The sequence below is a fragment of the Hyperoodon ampullatus genome (assembly GCF_949752795.1).
Source record: "Hyperoodon ampullatus genome assembly, chromosome: 11".
Taxonomy (NCBI): domain Eukaryota; kingdom Metazoa; phylum Chordata; class Mammalia; order Artiodactyla; family Ziphiidae; genus Hyperoodon; species Hyperoodon ampullatus.
This window is the reverse complement of record NC_136924.1, coordinates 29783234-29807520: the sequence shown is the minus strand read 5'-3', so window position 1 is coordinate 29807520 and position 24287 is coordinate 29783234. Positions and strand designations below refer to the sequence as shown.

At 38.8% G+C, this 24287-nt stretch overlaps 2 protein-coding genes across 3 annotated transcripts in view; both read left to right on the top strand.

The window, feature by feature from the left end:
- CRY1 (cryptochrome circadian regulator 1) overlaps positions 1-9003 on the top strand; it is a gene marked incomplete at its 5' end in the record, with an annotated part of 91811 nt that extends 82808 nt beyond the window's left edge. Inside the window, 8 exons of the mRNA XM_079714123.1 lie at positions 418-558; positions 641-952; positions 2106-2257; positions 2493-2695; positions 2800-2895; positions 7945-8016; positions 8093-8196; positions 8963-9003. Of these exons, the coding sequence (XP_079570249.1) occupies positions 418-558; positions 641-952; positions 2106-2257; positions 2493-2695; positions 2800-2895; positions 7945-8016; positions 8093-8196 (1080 nt within the window). The 3' untranslated portion in view covers positions 8963-9003. The remainder of the gene's footprint in view (positions 1-417; positions 559-640; positions 953-2105; positions 2258-2492; positions 2696-2799; positions 2896-7944; positions 8017-8092; positions 8197-8962) is intronic.
- Positions 9004-12975: 3972 nt separating this feature from the next.
- On the top strand, positions 12976-23143 carry MTERF2 (mitochondrial transcription termination factor 2; the record flags this gene model as incomplete). Of its 2 annotated transcripts, none has more annotated exons than XM_079715850.1 (3): positions 12976-13120; positions 14892-14991; positions 21928-23143. In XM_079715850.1, exon 3 carries the CDS (start codon positions 21956-21958, stop codon positions 23141-23143), a length of 1188 nt encoding a protein of 395 aa, XP_079571976.1. In that variant the 5' UTR covers positions 12976-13120; positions 14892-14991; positions 21928-21955. The 2 variants fall into 2 exon arrangements, with proteins under 2 accessions (XP_079571976.1, XP_079571975.1); XM_079715849.1 differs by having other exon boundaries at positions 14869-14991.
- Between the last annotated feature and the right edge of the window lie 1144 nt (positions 23144-24287).

The window sequence follows — 24287 nt, the reverse complement described above, 5'->3', positions numbered from 1 at the left end:
TGAAAATTAACAACTATCTCTTCATTTAAATACCCTTCTTCCTCCTCTTCTGATTATTTCCTCTTTAGCTACTATCAATACTACCCCTTCTATTCTTTCTTTGTAAGCTGGTATCTGATGACTATAACTTTGAAGCTAGGATAGAGTTTTTCTATTTCATATTTTTCTCAGTGTCAGAGAGACAGATTGAAGGTGCTCTCAGCTTTGTGTTAGGAATTTACTGCATGAGGATGGCTAAAACAAAAGAATGATCACTTTTATCTTTCTTGTTTTTTATTAAAATCTGTCATTTTTGGCTAGAAAAATGATATTTTATTTCCCAAGCCCTATGTAACTTTTAAAAAAATCTCAACTTTAAACAATCTTTTAAAATGGAAAAGGCAATTAGTTAGCATAATTTTCTCTGTGTGTTTTCAGGCTTGGGTGGCAAACTTTGAAAGACCTCGAATGAATGCAAATTCCCTGCTCGCTAGCCCTACTGGACTCAGTCCTTATCTCCGATTTGGTTGTTTGTCATGTCGACTGTTTTACTTCAAACTGACAGATCTCTACAAAAAGGTATTATCTGGAACTGGAGCTTATTTTTCAAAATACTTTTTTCTTAAATTGCTGATAATACTTCTTTGCTTTTTAATCTTAGGTAAAAAAGAACAGTTCCCCTCCCCTTTCCCTTTATGGGCAACTGTTATGGCGTGAATTTTTCTATACAGCAGCAACAAATAATCCACGCTTTGACAAAATGGAAGGAAATCCCATCTGTGTTCAGATTCCTTGGGATAAGAATCCTGAGGCTTTAGCGAAATGGGCAGAAGGACGGACAGGCTTTCCATGGATTGATGCCATCATGACACAGCTTCGTCAGGAGGGTTGGATCCATCATTTAGCCAGACATGCAGTTGCTTGCTTCCTGACACGAGGTGACCTGTGGATTAGTTGGGAAGAAGGAATGAAGGTAAGTGTTCTTCCAACTAATATAGTATGGCCTTATTTTGAAGAACTCTATACCTTTATAAAACAATTCCTAAGAATTGTCTACTATGTAGATTCATTTATAGTCTAATTTTTTCAATAGAAAAGCATTTAATTCTCATCATACAGACACACTTTTGGGGAACAGAATGGCATAATCAGATAGGAGAACTGGTGAAAAATGGTTCAGTTAACCTGAAGTCATTTCAATGGCTAAATCAGCCTAGCCATCAAGGGAGCTATAAGATTTAATACTCCGGACTTATTGGGTCGACATATATTTATAGGTGATCATTTCTGTCACATAAAGTATTCATCTGAGTTCTTAGAAATAGCAAATTTGTTTTATAAATTTTAAGCTATAAATCATTTCATCTCACCTCAATACCATAGCTTTTTAGTCATAATTATATTATGTAATATGAAGCATACAACATTTTGTGACATCTTGTGGTTATATATAATAGGACTTAAATATATGTTTTACCTTCCTGCCTATATCATAAATTTCCCCTATCCAAAGACCATTTCTGATCCTATGTTTTTTTACATCTCCTGTATTTCCTAGTACAAAGTTGTGCATGAGGTAGATGTACAGCACACAACAAATTTATAAAAAGTAATTTATTTTAATTCTATTTCCCTTTTGGATCAAGGAATCCCAAATTTAAACTGTATAATACTAATGAATTTTTAAAGGTCATTTGTAGGCCTACATTTTGTAGGCCAATGTACTAAGCTTCTAAGTTTTTGTTGGTGGTTTATTTGGTAGCATTTTTGCATTCTTGAAAGTGTTTACTGCTTTTTTTTTCCAGTTTTTTAATCTTCTCATATCCCATCTTATCCTTTTAAGTCGATGACTTTAATAACTTTTACTCTCCCCTCTTCCAATAACACTGCAAAGATTAGAATAGTAAATTCTATTCAGAAATCTATATATTACTAGTATGTTTCTTTCCCTGAAATAACTCATTATAGAATAGAACACAGACAAGGAAGCTAACTTTGGAATGTTTAATTTCACAGTTCTGTGCTAGATTTTCTTGCCTTGACTTTTGATCTACAGAGACCTGGAAAAATGCTTACTTTGAGAATTATGTGTGTGCAAACTAATGTGATTACTGTTACTTCCAAAGGTATTTGAAGAATTATTGCTTGATGCAGATTGGAGCATAAATGCTGGAAGTTGGATGTGGCTGTCTTGTAGTTCCTTTTTCCAACAGTTTTTTCACTGCTATTGCCCTGTTGGTTTTGGTAGGAGAACAGATCCCAATGGAGACTATATCAGGTAAATCAAGAATGATTATTATACAGTTTGGAATAGCTAATCTAGGAAGAACTTTTCATGTTTAAGCAGCGCTTAAGGTATTCCCCACTCATGATGGGCAGCAGAGATGAGGAGAAGGGTAACAAATCATTTAAATGGTATTGATTTGATTTTGGTCATTCATAGCTAATAAATAGTTTGTTATAATTTGCTTATAGTTCATTTTATTAATAATTTTTCTTCCTTCTCCCAAAAGACGTTATTTGCCTGTCCTAAGAGGCTTCCCTGCAAAATATATCTATGATCCCTGGAATGCACCAGAAGGTATTCAAAAGGTAGCCAAATGTTTGATAGGAGTTAATTACCCTAAACCAATGGTGAACCATGCTGAGGCAAGCCGTTTGAATATTGAGAGGATGAAACAGATCTATCAGCAGCTTTCACGATATAGAGGACTTGGTATGTCAGTAAATGCCTTTCATTTGTTTCTTTGGCAGCTGTTTATGTACCCATCCTTGAACTTGATCTTGATCATAACTTAATAGGTAATTTTTTCCCTTTAGGTCTTCTTGCATCAGTGCCATCTAATCCTAATGGGAATGGAGGCCTCATGGGGTATTCTCCTGGAGAAAATATCCCAGGCTGTAGCAGCAGTGGAAGTAAGTGAAAAGGAAATTTCTGCACTTAGTAACATAAAGAGGTTAATTATAAATATATTGTTTATCGTACCTCACTATAATATGTTTCTTAAAATCTATCTTTAAATTGTGTAATAGGTTCCTTGTACACATGCATACATGTACATATACATACACAGATACCCTCACTCCATTAGTGACATTTTAGAGATAGAAACAACATTATATATAGTGGAATTGGGTCAAGGTAAAGATCTTCTTGCAAACTGAATGAGGTTAGCAATTTTTAAGGATAAAATGAAACTGAAATGTTTTATATTCAGAATGGTCATTATTTTTTACTCCCTTTAAGTATATATCAACTATAAGGTAATTAGTTAAGAAGGTCAGAGGCCCTGTGAACATGGCCAAAAGATTTATCACGCACATGCATAGGGCCTCTAGTCCTTTCGCACATGAGTTTTTTCTTACAAAGCCTGGTCTATAATGGTTTTCTTTGTGATATATATAGTTAGTTGCCACATATGTTCTTACTATGTGTCAAGAAGTCAGTATGTATTGGAAATTTGAATCATACCAATTTTCAGAGGTTCTAACCAAAAATAGCATGAAGCTAATTAATTTGATTAAAAACAAGGCTGAATGGCTGGACTTATTACTTTCTGTTTGGTCATGTAAGGGGATAAAAACATCCATATTCTAAATTCTAAAATGTCATTTTGTGGTTTGGAAATAAGGTTTTTTTGGTATTTCAGTTATAGGTAGTAAAATAAATAATTCTGCATGGTTACTAAAAGGAAAAAAAAAAACCAAGGCTGCATTAGAGGAATGCTTTTTTTTTTTTTAAAAAAAAGAAGTCAGCTATTCAAAATTTGATATTAAGAATAACACCTTTAACAGATTGAACCTTTCTGAATTCAGAAATATTTTGCATACTTTTGAGAGCATCAACAGTTAGCTTAAGGAGAAAGGAACGAAAGCACTCATATCTTGACTGCCTACTTTGTGCCTAAGTATGAGGGGATTTTGGCCACATACTCACAATAACCTTGAGAGGTGGTGGTAGGCTTCTCATTTTATGATTGGGGAAATTAGCCTAGAAGAGTTAGGTAACTTAACCAAGATCCCACAGTTAGTAAGTAGTTGAGCTAAGATTCAGATCCAAGTCTAACTAGTCCTAAAGTTCATACCTTTTCTGTATCACTGGGTCTCCCCTGCAAATGTAATGCCAAATGTAGTGTTCATAAGACAAAATATTTTATTACTGGAATGTGTTTCACCTGCATTCAAATTGTTGCTAATGATGGCAGTGTACTTCAAAAATGTTCTTTCTCAGAGTCTCCTACAATTTGAAGTAAACTTTAACAAGGTAGCATTTCAAAAGTTCTATCAGATTTCTTATGCAGTTCACAGACTGCCTCTTTTGCCCACACATGAGTTTGAGGGACAGAAGTTCTGTGAAGCACTAAGATAACAGGCAGGTGGCAGAGGGTGGAAAGCAACAGACTCCAGTTACCTAGCTAATGGGTAATGATGGTACGTACTGTTTCTTAGTCCAGTCAAATCTGTATTTATCTGCAAAACTAATCATGTTAGCAAGTTAAATTGGAATAATTTTGCTTCACAAATTTATAAACATGATGTTTTGTGATAAGATTAATAAATCTTGAAAGTAGTCTAATCATGTAAATATTTGCCTATAACACACTTTGTAGCTAGGTGCTTTGAGGCTTTCAAAAGACATAGAAGACATAAAAGCCACATAGAGCTTAGAGTCTAAATGGGGGTGTGGAAGGGGGAAAAAAAACAAATGAAAAAAGTGATAAATTGTAAGACACTGCCTCCTCATGCAATAGGAAAAAAGGGAGTTGAAGGAACTAGGAAACTTTTCTTAGAAGATGGTGGGAGACTTCCCTGGTGGCGCAGTGGTTAAGAATCTACCTGCCAATGCAGGGAACACAGGTTCAAGCCCTGGTCAGGGAAGATCCCACACACTGCGGAACAACTAAGCTGGTGTGCCACAATTACTGAACCTGTGCTCTGGAGCCCGCGAACCACAACTACTGAGCCCGTGTGCCACAACTACAGAAGCCCACGTGCCTAGAGCCCGTGCTCTGCAACAAGAGAAGCCACCGCAATGAGAATCCCATGGACCACAAGGAAGAGTAGCCCCCACTCGCCACAGCTAGAGGAAGCCCGCACACAGCAACAAAAGACCCAACGCAGCCAAAAATAAATAAATAAATAATAAAAAAAAAGAAGAAGAAGAAGATGGTGGGGTGGGTAGCATTTAAGTAGGCAGATGAAGGAGAGAGCATTGTAGACCTGAAAATGGGAGTGATTATGGCAAGATCCTTAGGATACTATGCTGTTAAGAATTTCTCCCCTCAGGTTTCTGTTCCATTTGAAAAGACTTACATGGGGACTTCACTGGTGGCACAGTGGTTAAGAATCTGTCTGCCAATGCAGGGGACATGCTTTCGATCCCTGGTCCAGGAAGATCCCACATACCACAGAGCAGCCAAGCCCGCACGCCACAACTACTGAAGCCCGCATGCCCTAGAAGCCCGCATGCTGCAACTACTGAGCCTGCGTGCTGCAACTACAGAAACCGGGACACCTAGAGCCAGCGCTTCACAACAAGAGAAGCCACTGCAACGAGAAGCCCACGCACTGCAACAAAGAGTAACTCCTGCTCACCGCAGCTAGAGAAAGGCTGTGCGCAGCAATGAAGACCCAACGCAGCCAAAAAATAAATTTAAAAAATTTTTTAAATGCTAGAAAGGACTTATACTTCGGAAGCGTATCCCTTAATGCCCCATACTTACCCTATTCATAGGCTTTTATTTACAGTGTCTTAAAGGCATTTCAAAGGGCAAGATTCTTTATGATTTAAGTTTTTTAATGACTGTGCAAAAATTCTTAATCTCTGCAACAGAAACTGCATTTTCGTCCTCTCATTTTTGTAGAATTTTTGTGCTCAGGAAAGGAATAAACTAACATACATAGATGTCTTGAGGTATTTTTGTTCTTATAATAAAGCAGACTACTAAAATTTTTTCTATTATAAAATACCTGTTCAGCATTATTAGTCATTGGGGAAATACAAATTAAAACTACTAAGAGATAGGACTTCACACCCACTTAGGGTGACCAGTTATCACTGATTGCCTGGCATTGAGGAGTTTCTTGGGACACAGGACTTTCCGTGCTAACACTTGAAGAGTCCCAAACTGGAATGAGTTGGTCACCCTATAACCACTAGAGTGGTTGAAATAAAAAAGACAGACAGTAACAAGCGTGTGGAGAATGTTAAGAAACTGGAACGCTCATACACTGCTGAGAGGTAGGGTGTAAAAACAGTGAAGCCATTTTGGGAAGCAGTTTGGCAGTTTCTTAAAAGCTAAACATAAATTTAACATACAACCCAGAAATTCCATTCCTAAGTATCTATCCAAAAGAAGTGAAGATATATGTCTACACAGAGACTTATATGTGAATGTTTATAATAGCTTTATTCATGATAGTCAAAATGGAGTATATCCATACAATGGAATATTAATTCGTAAAAAGGAACAAAATGCTGATATATGCTACAACCTGGATAAATCTCAAAAATATTATGTTAAGTTAAAGAAGCCAGACACAAAAGACCACATGCTGCATGATTCCACTTATATGAACTAGTGAGAAAAGTCATGTTTTTAAAAGAGAAATTAGATCAGTGCCTACCTTAGGCTTATAGATAGGAATGGAGAATAAAAGCAAATGGACATGAGGGGTCTTTTGGAGGTGATGAAAATGTTCTAAAACTGGATTATGCTGGTGATTACACAATTCTGTAAATTAACTAAAAATTATTGAATTGTACCCTTAAAACAGTTGAATTTTATGGTATATAAATTATTCCTCAAAACTGCTTTAAAAAACTATTCACTATAGACAGTTTAGAAAATTCAGAAAAACAGAAAATAACAATAAAAATCAAATAAATAATTGAAAAATGTATTTGTTGAAGTTTTTTAATTGTAAAATATGCACAACATAAAATTTAGCATTTTAACCATTTTAAATGTACAATTCAGTGGAATTAAGTACCTTCACATTACTTTGTGAAGTTTTCAGTAGAGTTGTGCAAAGATGCATGATGGCAAGTATCACTATTAGGGGAAGCCTGATGATGGTAAGACCAGTAGCAGCACCATTCAGTGGTGAATTTGCCACAGTCCAGAGTCTGACCTTCAGCCTTACAAGTCTAAAGCCTGAACGTTTGCTGTAATTAGTGGTGACCATTCTGTGAATGACAGACTAGAAATTTTAAAATCATATAAATTAAAATATCAACAGGGAACATTAGTTTATTAGCTTATGGTGGAAATATTCCTTTCCAGAAGTCCTCATCCTTGATCAGGCCATTCACTTTCCCAATTTTGAGTACCCGAAAAGCTGAATTCTTTATCCAGAGAAATGTGATAAGTATGAAGTTACACTAAAAATAATTAGATTGTCTTGTTCGGGCCATCATGCAACCACTCCTAGGGGTAGGATCCTCATATTTTTCCATAATGTTTTCTCTAGAATCTACTTTTCTGTGCTAACCCATTCTCCTATAACATTTTTTCTTTTTAGGAGAGTTGATACAATTGCACAGGCTAGGTAACTGCTCCATTGTTTAACTCTCATCTGGCAGGACCTTATTCCCTTACTGTATCTCCAAGGACATATGTTTTAGATAGGTGCTGAGGGAGGAGGAGGTGAAGGAAGGATGTATATCTCACTGATGCCCTATGTTTTGACTTCATGATCAAGTGTCTAATTGTCATCCAGTAAAGAAGTGTTTTTTAGAAAATGATTATCAGTGATTTTGCCCTTGAACAGTCAACATTTCTATGACCCTAAATTTAAGGACAAGTTAAGCTTTCCTGATTTGGTATGATTTTTGGTTCATATGAAGGGTTGTGGATTAATCCTAAAACGCACAATACAAATACTAAAAATTAGATTTATAATCGTAATACATACAACTTGAAATTAGTTTAAGTAATTTTACTATGTTTAACATACTAACAGGTTGTACTCCAGGGAGTGGTATTTTACATTATGCTCATGGAGATAGTCAGCAAACTCACCTATTAAAGCAAGGTAAGAATTTAGCATTCGAGCATACTCTTCTTCTCACCTTTCTTATCTTAAACATACATTTTTTTTAAATGTGTAGGAAGAAGCTCCACGTGCACTGGTCTCAGCAGTGGGAAACGTCCTAGTCAGGAAGAGGACACACAGAGTATCGGTCCTAAAGTCCAGAGACAGAGCACCAACTAGGTAAATATTTTAGAGCTTTATTTCTTGCTTTAGCGGAGTGTATAATCAACATAAATTAATATAATTTCCAAAATGGAGCTAATCTCTATTTTCAAACCAGAGAATCTGAGGCATAAATTTTTCAGTGATTGTTACAAAATCAGTTAATTCTTAGACAAGAGAAATGTATCTGTACTGGACAAAGTGCTGTACTCAGTTTTATGGTCATCTGAAATGATCTTCAAATTTGAAAAGCTTATGATGTCATGCTCAGGTTTTTCCTCGGAAAAAGCCATCCTTTTCATTTCCTTCCTGTGTGACCAGGAGTCTAACTTATACAAAGTGACTTTTTTATTTTAGTGGTATTAATATAATCCCCTTATGAAATTTTCCCCAAATCTTCTCTTGATTTTATAAATTTCTTTTATGTATTGTGATACTTCTAAAATCTAAATTATTTCCAGTTTGGGAATAGTTTAAGTTTTTTTTAAATGTTGGCCCTTTTTGGAAGTGTCAGAAAGCCATGCCTGTATTCAGTTCAACTGTTATGGGATAATATTTTGTGATTTAAATTTATAAGAAAAGTATTCATGTAGTGCATTTGCCAGTTTTTAAGACTCCTGTTTCTTCAGTTATCTTGAACTGTTTACATTTTTAAAATCATTGCTATTTTTTGATACCAGTATAGTCTGTAAATTTCTTGAAGATCAGTAAACAGTCATCAGATATTTGTCATTCCTTGCAATCAAGCTTTACCCAGTTTTTTTATTTTTTCCTTAAATCACAGAAAACATTCAGAAGGAATACGGTTGCAGCAGAAATTGGTGGGCAGTTCAGTACTTTTTCAGTTAAATTATTTTAAAATGTTCTTCATTAATGGAAAACAGTTACATATTGAAATGCATTATTTCTAATAACATTTCTGTAGTTTTTAACTTTTTAATGAATTTGACATAGGACAAATGGTAATTTGTATATAAAGAACTTGGTAAAAGAATTTGCTTAATGTAAATATAAATAGTCACAATTAGTATAGACCCATCAATATATTTTTGATAATCTTTCATGTATGGTAAAAATTAAAGTGGCAAACTGATATTCTGATATAAAAATCAAAGTTTTGAGAGTCAGTGTGAGAATATAGGATTTTAGACTTTCTTAAAAGACTTTGTTAAAATTTTAAGACAGAATTTTTCTTGACATCATTATTTGGTCTAACTTTGAACTCTTTGACAATAATGTTTCAGAAAACATGTGTAATCAAAATTGGTAGTTGTAGCCTCCATTAACATAGACAATATATATTTTAAAGCCTCATGTATGCCTGTTTTGACCCAAAGTTGTAGATATCATGGTATCATGTGTTAAGTTCTTCTTGTCTCCCTTTCTTTGTTCAGTTACAGCTAAAGTGACTTTGTTATTAAAGTATATGCATATATGGAATCCTGTGTACTTGGTGGTTGCTTTTTTTTTTTCTTTTCTTTTTAAAAATTTTTTGTTTGTTTTAGGTAAAGGGGAGAGCGTTGGTATGTGAGATGTGATCACAAATTAGAGACAGATTCTGTAAACTACATGTCACCATTCTGAATGAAGAAACAGCTAATATATATTTAGTAAAATACTTTTCAAAATTATTCCAAGTAAGAATACTATCTTCCAAATACTTCGTACTTTTAAAAATAAAGTTATCTGTAAGAAAGATTTAAAACCAAAGAGATTTTTTTCAAGTAATTGGGCTTATAACTCTGAGTTAGTCAGTATGGGGTAGCAGTTAAGAGTGTGGGCCCTGGAGTCAAACGCCTGGCTCTGTCACTCATTAGCTTTGAGATCTTGGGCAATTATTAACCTTTTGTGCCTTCTTTTTTCTCTTCTATAAAAAGTGAGGATGAGAGTAGTATCTGCTTCATACTACATATGAAATGCTCATAACAGTGCCTGGCATGTGGTAGGATGCTCAGTAAATATTAGCTACAGGATTGCCGTTCTGTGTAGCTCCCTGGAATGTGCAGTGCATAGTCTGCATAACTGCCTGCTGCAGCTCTGGTTAGCTGCCATTATTGTTATCATTATTATTATCCCTTTACTGTTCTCCAGTAGGCCAGTTCTTACCATTTGGAATTATAACCATTGGCTTTTGTTTTCCCATCTTTATTAGTGATAAGATGTTCAGTGTGGTAATTGTATTTAAAGGTAACTCAAGATAAATTTGAGTCAGAAATTCAGAAACAATCATTTTTATTTTTAGATGATACACATTTTAAAAAGTATCCTGGATAATGAATTAATACTTATCAATAAATTCATTACTGAGAAAGAAAAATCTGCCTTATCTTCTTTTATCACTGTTAATAAGGAGTAATATTTTGTTTTTCACACCTGTACTTTACATCCTGCTCTTTGGACCTGATTGTACTATACAGAATTGAGAAATTCATTGACTTGGAATTTACCATTACCGTTTGGGGAATAAAAGGTGCAGTTTTAATATGAATAAATCAGTATTTTAGTAAAAGAACACTATTTCAACATAGGCACTGATATTTTACTTTTAAATGTAGAAGGATTTTAATATGTTTGGGGGGGGTGGGGAAAGATTTTTGCAGTTTGGTCTAAATTGTGACTAAAACAAAAAAATCACCAAAAGGGAAAGAGAGGTATCAATCAATGTGCTCCAACTGAGCAAATGCACTATGTTTGAATACAGTGTTGTCCCCCTAACTGGAAGGGTTAGTGTTCTAAAAACCCTACAGGTGGTTGAGGGATTTTAAGACATTTTGTTCATTCAGCAGATACTTCTTGAACTCTTATTACCAAAAACTGTGCTTAGCAACTTGGAAAAACTGAATTGAGGGAACTACGTTTTTAAGTTTTTCACATTCACTTAAAACAGTAAATTTGGGGTTTAAAAGACTGATAGCAATATTACTCTTAACCATCTCTTGTGTACTAGAAACTTCAGGATCGTCCCACAATTTCAAACATATGTTTGTAATTTTCTTGTAGGTAATATGCCTAATACTAGGTTCTTTGAACCCCCGTTACTCCATCCAAGTGTTTTTCTGATTGTATGGTTCTAGAAATGAACTCTTTAAACATTTAGGATGGAAAAAACTTTGGGTAGCATTTATTTAAGACAACTGGCATAGCTAAGTTGGTCAGTTTCAAGTGTGATTACAGTGCACAGGGTTATATGTATTGTCATTCCTCATACAATTATGTGGAACCCTGATACAAGCTGCTAGCACCTTAATGCACATCTCTGCTCCCTCTCCTGACCAGTGACTGCGGCATGCAGTTCTAAGGCCCAAGTTTACATTCCTTAACGTCCTTCTCTTTTCTGTACCCTACTTTAATTCCCTTTTCCTAGATGCAGGTGACACACTTTGGTTAGTCTGGACCCCAAATCCTTGTATTTCAGGAAAAAGAGTGCAATAAAGCCATGAATAATGGGGTTTTTGTATACGGGTAACTCAGAGGGAGAAGGGTTACTGGACACAAACTCCCCTACCTCACATACATTAGCCACCCAGTTAATTCTAGAATATCCTGGAGATCAAAGGTGACCTAGAGACAAGGAGCCAGGATTCTTGCTGCTACTCTGTGGAATTAAAGTGCAACTTGTCAGTCCCTCTCAACAAAGCCATTGAGCACAGACTGGCTAATAAGGCTAGACTCAAAGATTTGGTTAGCATTTCCTGAGTCCCTACCATATGCCAAGCACTGTTCGTAGGAAAATTAATTCATCAGTATCCACAAGGAGTTCACTCCACAAGGAGAGAGGGCCATCTTGAAGAATTACAGTGCTGCGTGTTAAGGTGTTAGAACTGTGCACTGTATACTATGAAATATGCAAAGTGAGGGGCCTACAGGCTGGGAAAACCACAGCTTTCCTGACCCCCAACTCCACACCCAGCATAGGACAGCTAGGCCAGTCAGGGCACCTTGTCCTTGGAAACATTCAACTCTAGTTGCGATTAATCATGTCATTGGTTGTTAATGTCTTTGTCCTCCACTAGAATGTAAACCTCATCAGGATAGGGAATGTACTTTATTCCCCCTTGTCTTGTGCACCGCTCTTTTGTCATTGCAGCTTCACATGCTTGACACTTAACAGGCATGCCATAAATATGTGTATGGATAAATATGAGAATAAATGGGACAGACATTGAGCCTGGCTTTAAGGAGAAATTTGTTAGTCTGTGAGGTTGGCATCACAGGTAATAATTAGAATGTAAAGCACCTAGCAGTTTATCAGAAAAGGTGAGTATTTGGGTGAAAGCGGCCGGAGGGAGGCTGTTAAAGACGCATCAGACACTGTAGCTGACTGCTTTATTGGGGGGGGGGGGGCAGGAAAGCTAGATATGTACCAGAGAAGTTTCGGGATTTTTTAAACTACGTTTCTTTTGTAACTTAGTTCTTTACCTATAGACTAATTTTGGGAATTCTGAATGGCTATAGCTTAAAGATATAGCGGTTTGAATTATTTCTACCCTTTTTTTCTCCCGGGCTAGTGACACTCCCCAAGGGACAAAAGGACTGAAACTCCAATTTCTCTAAAATACTGGGAGGGAAAGGGTGAGAAAATGTCCGAGGTAATAGTTGCCGGCCAGAGGTGCCCCGGACAGCTGACTCGCACGCTGGCCCAACTCCGCAGGTCCCCTCCGCTTCGCCCGGCCCCGCCCCGCCGCGCTGCGTCAGGAGGGTCATGTAGCCTGCGCCCCGCGCCCTGATTGGCTGCGTTGGGGGCTCCAGGGCGTGTCTGTGGGTTACGCGAAGCGGGGTCGGAGCTGCTGAGGGGAATTGGCTGGCGGCTTGGGACCCTGGCCCCTGTTCCCAGGCGTCGGGAGGACGCCAGGCAGGCCGCGGGGAGCCTCGGCCTGGGGAGGTGGGGAGGACGGAGCCAGAGACCCGGAACTCGCGCCTTGTGCAGAGTGGACGCCGACAGGTGAGTCGCCCTGGTCCTTCGCCCCTGGGGGTGATCGTCCCTGGCCGCACAGCGGCCGAGAGGCTGGAGTCGGGAGCTGCCCACCGTGAAGCCAGACTTCCCGCTAGCTGCTCAGCTCCGCCTGGCTGGCTCGGGAGCTGGGTGGACGCTGGGGCGCCGCAGGTCGGAAGTTTCTCTGGATATGAGCGCAGGCCCCACATGATGGATGTGCGGCTTTCGATCGCTCCCCAGTATCCAATGCTTTGGGCCCTCGTTTTTCCTTTCTTACAAACATTGGGGTTAATTTGAAACTGTCAGCAAGTCGTACATGTTATAAAAGTAGAAGTTAACTGAATTACCGGTGTTCGTCGAGGGGACCATGTTATGAAAAATGTGCATATTACAGAAGTGGGTTTCACTCCTTAAAAACGCTTAAGAAACATGAAGTATCAGAAAATAAACCACGTTGTGATTTAGAAAACATTTACCTGGATCATTGCTATGTGCAGAGCACAGGGCTAAGAGCAGGACTCAGCCAAGCTGTTGGGTTTGAATCCAAGGTCTGCCCTTTATTAGCTGACCAACCTTGGGCTACTTTACGTGCATCTGTTAACTCATCTTTAAAATGGGTTGCTGTGATGGTTTAATGAGTTTCTGAATGCTTTGTGATTTATAGTATTAATTAATTTAACCTTCACAATCACCCAGGATGTAATCTTCACGAACACCTAGTGATGCCATTTTCCTGGTGCTTAAACTGAGGCACAGAGAGGTGAAGTGACTTCCTCAAGTTACAGCACAACTAATGACCAGGAATTAAGCCCAGGCAGCCCACAGCTTTACCCACTACATTAAGTTTTAGTGAACTTGGTTTGTCATCGAGTTTCAGTTGACAGATACTGATTTTGTTTCTGTGGACCAAGTTCTTTGCTGGGTACAGGGGATAAAGTAGAAGAGTGTGCAGACCCTGCTTTCCAGGTGCTTGCAATCTGGTGCAGGTTGTTCATAGAATGCAGGGTGCTCATGAATCCTGCTAAAGTCTTTTGCACAATGTGAGTATGGGTCCTTTTTTGGGAAAGAGAGGGAGTCTGGCTCACACCGTGTTCTCCGGTGGATCTGTGATTCAAAGGTATGAAGAAATATTTTAGCAGAAAAGCTAGTGTCTAGCATAATGCCTGACACACAGAATGAGCCAAACAAACAAAAACAAAAAAACTGGTTGAATGAATGAAGAACTTATAGGAGTATAAGTGCCACCGTAGGGTCAAGAGCAGGGTGCTGTGGAAGAGCACACATGAAAGTCACCTGCCCAGGAATGCCTCCTAGAGTCAGCAGTGCCAGCCAGGTGAAAGGTAGGGGAGGAATTCATTGGAACATGGCAGTAAACCGTTTCTGCCCTCATGGAGGGTGAGACAGAAACCACACATGAACAGCTGCAGCTATGACAAGTGGCACATAGGAACAGTCCATGGTGATAAGAGAGCCTGTCAGGGGGACGGGAAGCCTTATCTATTCATGAAGGGCAGGGAACTTTCCCTGAGAAAGTGACACTTAGACCTAGGAGTTAGGAGCATTGCGGGCATGGGGAGTAGCCCTCAGTCTTCAGAGACCCTGTGATGGGAACAAGTAAAGCACCAGGGGCATAAAGGAAGCTGGTGCAGCTGGTGTAGGCAGAGGGGGACAGGAGATTTGGGTGGTGACAAAGCCTAAGACAAAGAGGGCTTGCAGGCCATGGTAAGGCTTTTTTACTTTATGTCTTTATCCTAAAGTACCATCGAAAAGTTTATTGCAGGGAGGTGACAAGATCACATTTTGAGAAGAAGCTGGAAAGAAGCCCAAGTGGATTAAGAAGCCCTGGATGAGGACAGGATCTCTGGGGAGAAACTCTTAAGGTAAGAAGAGGAGAGGGCCTAGAATCAGGCCTTGAAGGTGAGCCTGCAGAGGAGACAACTAAAGGACAGTCAGGAGTGTAGGAAGAAAGGAGGAGAACCAGGGGAGTGGGAGGTTTTGGAAGTCAGGTATGAGTATTTCACAGAGAAAGTGGTCACCTGTGCTGAAAACTGCCGGTGTCAAAAGAGGGAGGAACTAAAACTACTCACTGGCTTTAATCACATGAAAGTTGTCTTTATTGGGAAGTTATATAAATAGGAAGAGAGGAAATGGAAAGAAAGAAGGAGCTGCAAGAATTAACCTGAGGGGAAGAGAAAAATGGGATTTTAGTTGGAGGGGCAGTGAGAGAAAGAGCCACTGAGGTGAAGGGTGGGAACCTCAGAGAGGAGGATGAAGCTGAAGGAGTGAATACATGAGAAACAAGGGCTCTAGACACTTCAGGCCAGAGAGGCTGGGATCAGCACAGGAGCAGGAATTACCCTGGATGATGAAAGATGTCATTGTAGGGAAGGGGAGATAGCAGAAGGTTTATGTTTGGTATGATGAATTGCACTCCTTTCTTTGTACAAGTTAGAGGCAAGGATATTGGTTGAGAGTGAAGGAGAGAATGGATGTCAGGGGAAGCTGGAGGTCTGAGTTGAGAAGATTTGACATAGTTGTTGGGGGATGTGAAAGAGAGAGTTGACCAGAGATTGTTTTAGAATGGTCTGGCAGAGGGAGCCAGGTATGCAGCAAAGGCCGGAAATTAGCCACCTGGCTCATTCAGGGAATTGCAAAAATAGTAGGGGAGTGAGGACGGAGGCTAGCTAGAAACAGAAACTATACTTAATACAGTATAACAAAGGAGGCATCACAAATCATGGGGAAGGAAAGGATTGTTCAAACATGGTGCTTAGAGATAGCTAAGCTATTGATAAAATCTATTTACATTCTTAGCTCACAATCAGAAATTTCAAATGAATTAAAGGAGCTAGCTTTTAAAATTCAAACAAAGTTCAGGCGCCTTCAACGTGGCAGAGGAGTAAGACGGGGAGATCACCTTCATCCCCACAAATACATCAAAACTACATCTACATGTGGAACAACTCCTACAGAACACCTACTGAGCGCTGGCAGAAGACCTCAGACTTCCCAAAAGGCAAGAAACTTCCCACGTACCTGGGTAGGGCAAAAGAAAAAAGGAAAAACAGAGACAAAAGAACAGGGACAGGACCTGCACCTCAGGGAGGGAGCTGTGAAGGAGGAAAAGTTTCCACACACTAGGAAGCCCCTTCACTGGTAGAGATGGGGGGTGGGCACGGGGGGAGCTTCGGAGCCACAGAGGAGAGCGCATCAATAGGGATGCAGAGGGCAAAGCGGAGGGATTCCCGCACAGAGGATCGGTGCCGACTCTCACCAGCCTGAGAGGGTTGTCCACTCACCCGCCGGGGCGGGCGGGGGCTGGGAGCTGAGGCTCCAGCTTTGGCGTTCAGATCCCAGGGAGAGGACCGGGGTTGGCTGTGTGAACACAGCCTGAAGGGGGCTACTGTGCCACAGCTAGTCGGCAGGGAGTCCGGGAAAAAGTCTGAAACTGCCTGAGAGGCAACAGACCATTGTTTCAGGGTGTGCGAAGAGAGGGGATTCAGAGCACCAACTAAATGAGCTCCAGAGATGGGCGCGAGTCATGGCTATCAGCACGGACATCAGAGACAGGCATGGAACGCTGGGCTGCTGCTACAGCCACCAAGAATCCTGTGTGCAAGTACAGGTCACTATCCACACCTCCCCTCCCGGGAGCCTGTGCAGCCTGCCACTGCCAGGGTCCCGTGATCCAGGGACAGCTTCCCTGGGAGAACACACGGCACACCTCAGGCTGTTGCAATGTCACGCCGGCCTCTGCTGCTGCAGGCTCGCCCTACATTCCATACCCTTCCCTCCCCCCCAGCCTGAGCGAGCCAGAGCCCCCTAATCAGCTGCTCCTTTAACCCCATCCTGAGTGAAGAACAGACGCCCTCAGGCGACCTACACACAGAGGCGGGGCCAAATCCAAAGCTGAACCCCAGAAGCTGTGTGAACAAAGGAGAGAAAGGGAAATCTCTCCCAGCAGCCTCAGGAGCAGTGGATTAAATAGCAAGTGCTCGTGGAACATTCTCCAGTGTAGATCATATCTTGGGTCACAAATCAAGCCTTAGTAAATTTAAGAAAACTGAAATCATATCAAGTATCATTTCCGACCACAATGCTGAGACTAGGTATCAATTACAGGAAAAAATCTGTAAAAGATACAAACACATGGGAGGCTAAATAATATACTACTAAATAATGACAAGATCACTGAAGAAATCAAAGAGGACATCAAAAAATACCTAGAAATAAATGACAATGAAAACATGATGACCCAAAACCTGTGTGATCCAGCAAAAGCAGTTCTAAGAGGGAAGTTTATAGCAATACAATCCTACCTCAAGAAACAAGAAATGGGACTTCCCTGGTAGCGCAGTGGTTAAGAATCTGCCTGACAATCCAGGGGACACGGGTTTGAGCCCTGGTTCGGGAAGACCCCACATGCTGCAGAGCAACTAAGCCTGTGTGCCACAACTACGAAGCCTGCTCTCTAGAGCACGCAAGCTACAACTACTGAATCCCGCATGCCTAGAGTCCATGCTTCATGACCAGAGAAGCCACTGCAATGAGAAGCCCGTGCACCACAATGAAGAGTAGCCCCCACTTGCCACACTAGAAAAAGCTGGCACGCAGCACCGAAGACCCAAGGCAGCCAAAACTAAAGGGAGAAAGAAACAAGAAACATCTCAAATAAACAACCTAAACTTACACCTAAAGCAACTAGAGAAAGAAGAACAAAAAAAAACACCCCAAAGTTAGCAGAAGGAAAGAAATCATAAAGATCAGAAATAAATGAAAAAGAAATGAAGGAAACGATAGCAAAGATCAGTAAAACTAAACGTTGGCTGTTTGAGAAGATAAACGAAATTGATAAACCGTTAGCCAGACTCATCAAGAAAAGGAGAAGACTCAAATCAACAGAATTAGAAATGAAAAAGGAGAAGTAACAACTGACAATGCAGAAATACAAAGGATCATGAGACATTACTATAAGCAACTATATGCCAATAAAATGGACAACCTGGAAGAAATGGACAAATTCTTAGAAAAGCACAGCTTTCTGAGACTGAACCAGAAGAAATAGAAAATATAAACAGACCTATCACAAGCACTGAAATTGAAACTGTGATTTAAAATCTTCCAGCAGACAAAAGCCTGGAACCAGATGGCTTCACAGGCGAATTCTATCAAACATTTAGAGAAGAGAAGAGCTGACACCTTCCTTCTCAAACTCTTCCAAAATATAGCAGAGGGAGGAACACTCCCAAACTCATTCTACAAAGCCACCATCACCCTGGAACGAAAACCAGACAAAGATATCACAAAGAAAGAAAACTACAGGCCAATATCACTGATAAACGTAGATGCAAAAATCCTCAACAAAATACCAGCAAACAGAATCCAACAGCACATTTAAAGGATCATACACCATGATCAAGTGGGGTTTATCCCAGGAATGCAATGATTCTTCAATATATGCAAATCAGTCAATGTGATAAATCATATTAACAAATTGAAGGAGAAAAGCCATATGATCATCTCAATAGATGCAGAAGAAGGTTTTGACAAAACTCAACACCCATTTTTTGATAAAAACCCTCCAGAAAGTAGGCATATAGGGAACTTACCTCAACATAATAAAGGCCATATATATAAACCCACAGCCAACATCATTCTCAATGGTGAAAAACTGAAACCATTTCCACTAATATCAGGAACGAGACAAGGTTGCCCACTCTCACCACTATTATTCAACATAGTTTTGGAAGTTTTAGCCACCGCAATCAGAGAAGAAAAAGAAGTAAAAGGAATCCAAATTGGAAAGGAAGAAGTAAAACTGTCACTGTTTGCAGATGACATGATACTATACATACAGAATCCTAAAGGTGCCACCAGAAAACTACGAGAGCTAATCAATGAATCTGGTGAAGTAGGATACAGAATTAATGCACAGAAATCTCTTGCATTCCTATATCCTAATGATGAAAAATCTGAAAGAGAAGTTAAGGAAACTCTCCCATTTACCACTGCAACAAAAAGAATGAAATACATAGTAATAAACCTACCTAAGGAGACAAAAGACCTGTATGCAGAAAACTATAAGACACTGATGAAAGAAATTAAAGATGATCAAACAGATGGAGAGATATACCATGTTCTTGGAAGAATCAACATTGTGAAAATGAGTATACTACCCACAGCAATCTACAGATTGAGTGCAATCCCTATCAAACTACCACTGGCATTTTTCACAGCACTAGAACAAAAAAATTTTACAATTTGTATGGAAACATGAAAGACCCCGAATAGCCAAAGCAATCTTGAGAAAGAAAAACAGAGCTGGAAGAATCAGGCTCCCTGACTTCAAACTATACTACAAAGCTACAGTAATCAAGACAGTATGGTACTTGCACAAAAACAGAAATATAGATCAATGGAACAGGATAGAAAGCCCAGAGATAAACCCACGCACATATGGTCACCTTATCTTTGATAAAGTGGGCAAGAATATACAATGGAGAAAAGACAGCCTCTTCAGTAAGTGGTGCTGGGAAAACTGGACAGCTACATGTAAAAGAATGAAATGAGAACACTCCCTAAAACCATACACAAAAATAAACTCAAAATGGATTAAAGACCTAAATGTAAGGCCAGACACTATCAAACTCTTAGAGGAAAACATAGGCAGAACACTCTGTGACATAAATCACAACAAGATCCTTTTTGAGCCACCTCCTAGAGAAATGGAAATAAAAACAAAAGTAAACAAATGGGACTTAATGAAACTTCAAAGCTTTTGCACAGCAAAGGAAACCATACACAAGACCAAAAGACAACCCTCAGAATGGGAGAAAATATTTGCAAACGAAGCAACTGACAAAGGATTAATCTCCAAAATATACAAGCAGCTCATGTAGTTCAGTATCAAAAAAACAAGCAGCCCAATCCAAAAATGGGCAGAAGACCTAAATAGACATTTCTCCAAAGAAGATATACAGATTGCCTTCAAACACATGAAAGGATGTTCAACATCACTAATCATGAGAGAAATGCAAATCAAAACTACAATGAGGTATCACCTCACACCAGTCAGAATGGCCATCATCAAAAAATCTACAAACAATAAATGCTGGAGAGGGTGTGGAGAAAAGGGAACCCTCTTGTTGGTGGGAATGTAAATTGATACAGCCGCTGTGGAGAACAGTATGGAGGTTCCTCAAAAAACTAAAAATAAAACTACCATACGACCCAGCAATCCCACTACTGGGCATATACCCTGAGAAAACCATAATTCAGAAAGAGTCATGTACCACAATGTTCATTGCAGCCCTATTTACAATAGCCAGGACATGGAAGCAACCTAAGTGTCCATAGACAGATGAATGGATAAAGAAGATGTGGCACATATATACAATGGAATATTACTCAGCCATAAAAAGAAACAAAATTGAGTTATTTGTAGTGAGGTGGATGGACCTAGAGACTGTCATACAGAGTGAAGTAAGTCAGAAAGAGAAAAACAAATACCGTATGCTAACACATATACATGGAATGTAAAAAAAAAGAAAAAAATGGTTCTGAAGAACCTAGGGGCAGGACAGGAATGAAGACACAGACATAGAGAATGGACTTGAGGAAACGGGGAGTGGGAAGGGTAAGCTGGGACGAAGTGAGAGAGTGGCATGGACATATATACTCTACCAAATGTAAAATAGCTAGTGGGAAGCAGCTGCATAGCACAGGGAGATCAGCCTGGTGTTTTTTGTCCACCTAGAGGGGTGGGATAGGGAGGGTGGGAGGGAGATGCCAGAGGGAGGAGATATGGGGATGTATGTATAGGTATAGCTGATTCACTTTGTTATACAGTCGAAACTAAGACACCATTGTAAAGCAATTATAGTGTAATAAAGATGTTAAAAAAAAAACAGGGACTGAAAAATAAATAAATAAAATTCAAACAAAAATATAGACGCAAATAGGGATGAATTTTTATCTTCTCATCTGATGTATAAAAGCAGTAGGAATCCTAAAGGAAAGTGAAACTTCCCTGATCCTTTGACCAATTAAAATTAACCGATTTGTCCTGACACATGCTACACAATGTATGAAGCTTGAAGACATTATGCTAAGTGAAATAAGCCATGGTCACCATTCCACAGCTAACCTGATTTTCTATGGCTTCACTAGGGCAGTCACATGGCATTCCTCATTTTACCTGGCTGAGACTTATTTTAATTCTAGATTTATAAAAAAAGGTTTTCACATAATTCTCATAAAAAAGCATACATTTATTCACTCATTTTAGAGAAAACAAATTCACTGACTTATTTTGATAATAGTTATTTAGCAAAAGAATATTTACTCTAAAATATAAAATTAGAGTTGACACCCCTCCTTAAAAAGTATTTGCTTCAGCTAAACATCAGCTTGAAAATGTAAAATGTTAAAAAAAAGTAGGTGTGTGTAAATAGTGTATGTGTCCTAAACCTAAACGTATCAGAGTTGAAAGGGAATGTGTGTCAAAATAACATTTGAGGTTTGTGAATCTTTGAACTCCTTGTGGTTTTCCTACTGGTCTGTAAAATGGAACTGACTACTGCAGGAGGTTGTTGCAAAGCTCAAGCAGATGATGTATTTATAAACTTTAAGATGTGAAGCAGTGTATTACAGTTACTTCATCAATTATTTAAGAGGCTCTATTTAATATACTCCACATGAGTTGTCTAATTTAAGTCCGTTTTATTTCCATGCTTACTACTTACAGCTCAAATTTGTGTTTGTATTCTAAAAGTCAACACCCTTTATGTTAAAAACCTGTATTTTCTTTGATATAGGTATGATGAGTACCTTCTGAGTCTCAGGATGGTGGGAATTAGCCAGTGGATTGCAGGCATGTTGTGGAAGTTGCTGATGAGATCCCAGCCCTGCAGGCTCTGTTCTTTCAGAAAGATGCTATCAGCTCCAAAATACACACCTTTTCTAGCATCCTTCACCTATACAGCTGATAATCAGTCAAATAGAGAAAATAAAAAGACAGTAGAAAAGCTCTATAAATTGTCAGTTGACATCAGGAAAATTCGAAGATTAAAAGGATGGGTACTTCTGGAGGATGAAACCTACGTTGAAGAAATTGCAAATATTTTACAACAGCTAGGTGCCAATGAGACTGCTGTAGCCAGTATCTTGGAACACTGCCCAGAAGCAATTATCTGCAGTCCACCTGCTGTTAACACCCAGAGAGAACTCTGGCAGTCGGTTTGCAAGAACGAGAAAGAGTTAGTTAAGTTAATAGAACAGTTTCCAGAATCTTTCTTTACTGTTAAAGACCAGGAAAACCGGAAGCTGAATGTTCAATTCTTTCAAGAGTTGGGACTCAAAAATGTGGTCATTAGTAGATTTTTGACAACTGCATCTAATATTTTTCACATTCCTATTGAGAAGAATAAGCAAATGATAAAGCTTCTTCAAGAGAGTTATCTAAATTTAGGTGGCTCTGAGGTCAACATGAAAGTTTGGCTACTAAAATTATTAAGCCAAAACCCATTTATTTTGTTAAATTCTTCTGCATCTATAAAGGAAACACTAGAATTTCTCCAGGAGCAGGGTTTTACAAACTTTGAAATTCTCCAACTTCTCTCCAAACTCAAAGGATTTCTGTTTCAACTTTGCCCAAGAAGTATACAGAACAGTATGTCCTTCTCTAAAAATGCTTTTAAATGTACTGATCATGACCTGAAGCAATTAGTTTTGAAATGTCCTGCCCTTTTATATTATTCTGTTCCAGTTTTGGAAGAGAGAATTCAGGGATTATTGAAAGAAGGAATTTCCATAGCTCAGATAAGAGAGACGCCAAAGGTTCTTGAATTAACGCCACAAATAGTACAGTACAGGGTAAGGAAACTGAATTCCTTAGGCTATAGAATAAAGGATGGATATCTAGCAAATCTAAATGGAACAAAAAAAGAGTTTGAGGCTAACTTTGGTAAAATTCAGGCCAAAAAAGGAAGGCCATTATTTAATCCTGTGGCACCATTAAATGTTGAAGAGTAACTTGCTGACATTGCTTCTTTCTATCAGTGCCGAGTAAAACCGAGTAGCAAAAACTTAAGTGATTCAGGCATATTGTGGGCACCAGTAATTTTAATAACCTACTTAGCTTCTGCGTTGTGTTTAAATGACCTCTAAGTAGAAAATCTCTCAGTAAATTGCTATACTTAAAAATATAAATTGCATTTATTTTAAATAGGTTGTAATTTTGATCTTGAGCTATTTCTAAAAACTATTAAATGGTCTATCAGTGTGATATTTTATAAGTGAGTAATTTCTAAGAAACTGACAAGTGCACTCCATTCAAAGTATGGATACATTTTTACTCATGTAGCACATTTCACCTGGGATGCAGACCCAGCCTTCTTTCTCACCACCAGCTCTGAAACATCACTCTACTATGGTGTGAATTCTGTAGCTTAGTGTTTAGTGAAACATTAGCAAGCTTCTAATACATTTTTGTGGAGAAAGTTGATTTCATCTCCAGGTTGGAATAAGGGAATATCTTTGAGAACCAAGTATTGCCCATCAAAAGGAATAATTAGAGCTTATTTGTGTGGTCAGTTTGTTTAAAATTGACTGTTTTATCTCATGAAATACTTTTATGTGCATTTATTACTTTCCCCTTTTTACAGATGAGGAAACAAGCTTAGAGAGCCATCCAGCTGCCGCATGCCAGAACCCAGATTTACTAAGATCTCTCTTCTGTTCAAACCTTGTGAACAGAAAAAGGATTGCTTATGAGTTGGCATAAGAAAAGTCACCCCTACCTGACATGCTAAAAGAGTACCAACTACAAATTTAGGGATTTTTATGAAAACATCTCTGTAAAATTCCTTAAATTTGAAATGATCTAATTTGAATAAACTTTCTGAAAATCCAGGTCTGACTGTAAAATATGAAAGGTAAAGTGTGTGATGGTTGGTACTGATTTTAGTTAGGTTTCAAGTTTCTGTTTCTAAACTTTGTTCCAAGATAAATATTATGCAAATAAAGACTGGCTCACTTTCAGCTGTGGAGTTTGAACTCTGTAACAAATACACAAACAATTGACTCTTGACACTCAAACATCTGCGCTATGTGTGCGTGGCCTTAAGTAATGAAAAAATTATGAAAAACGCAGGCCACGTCTTCACTCTGTTCCTTC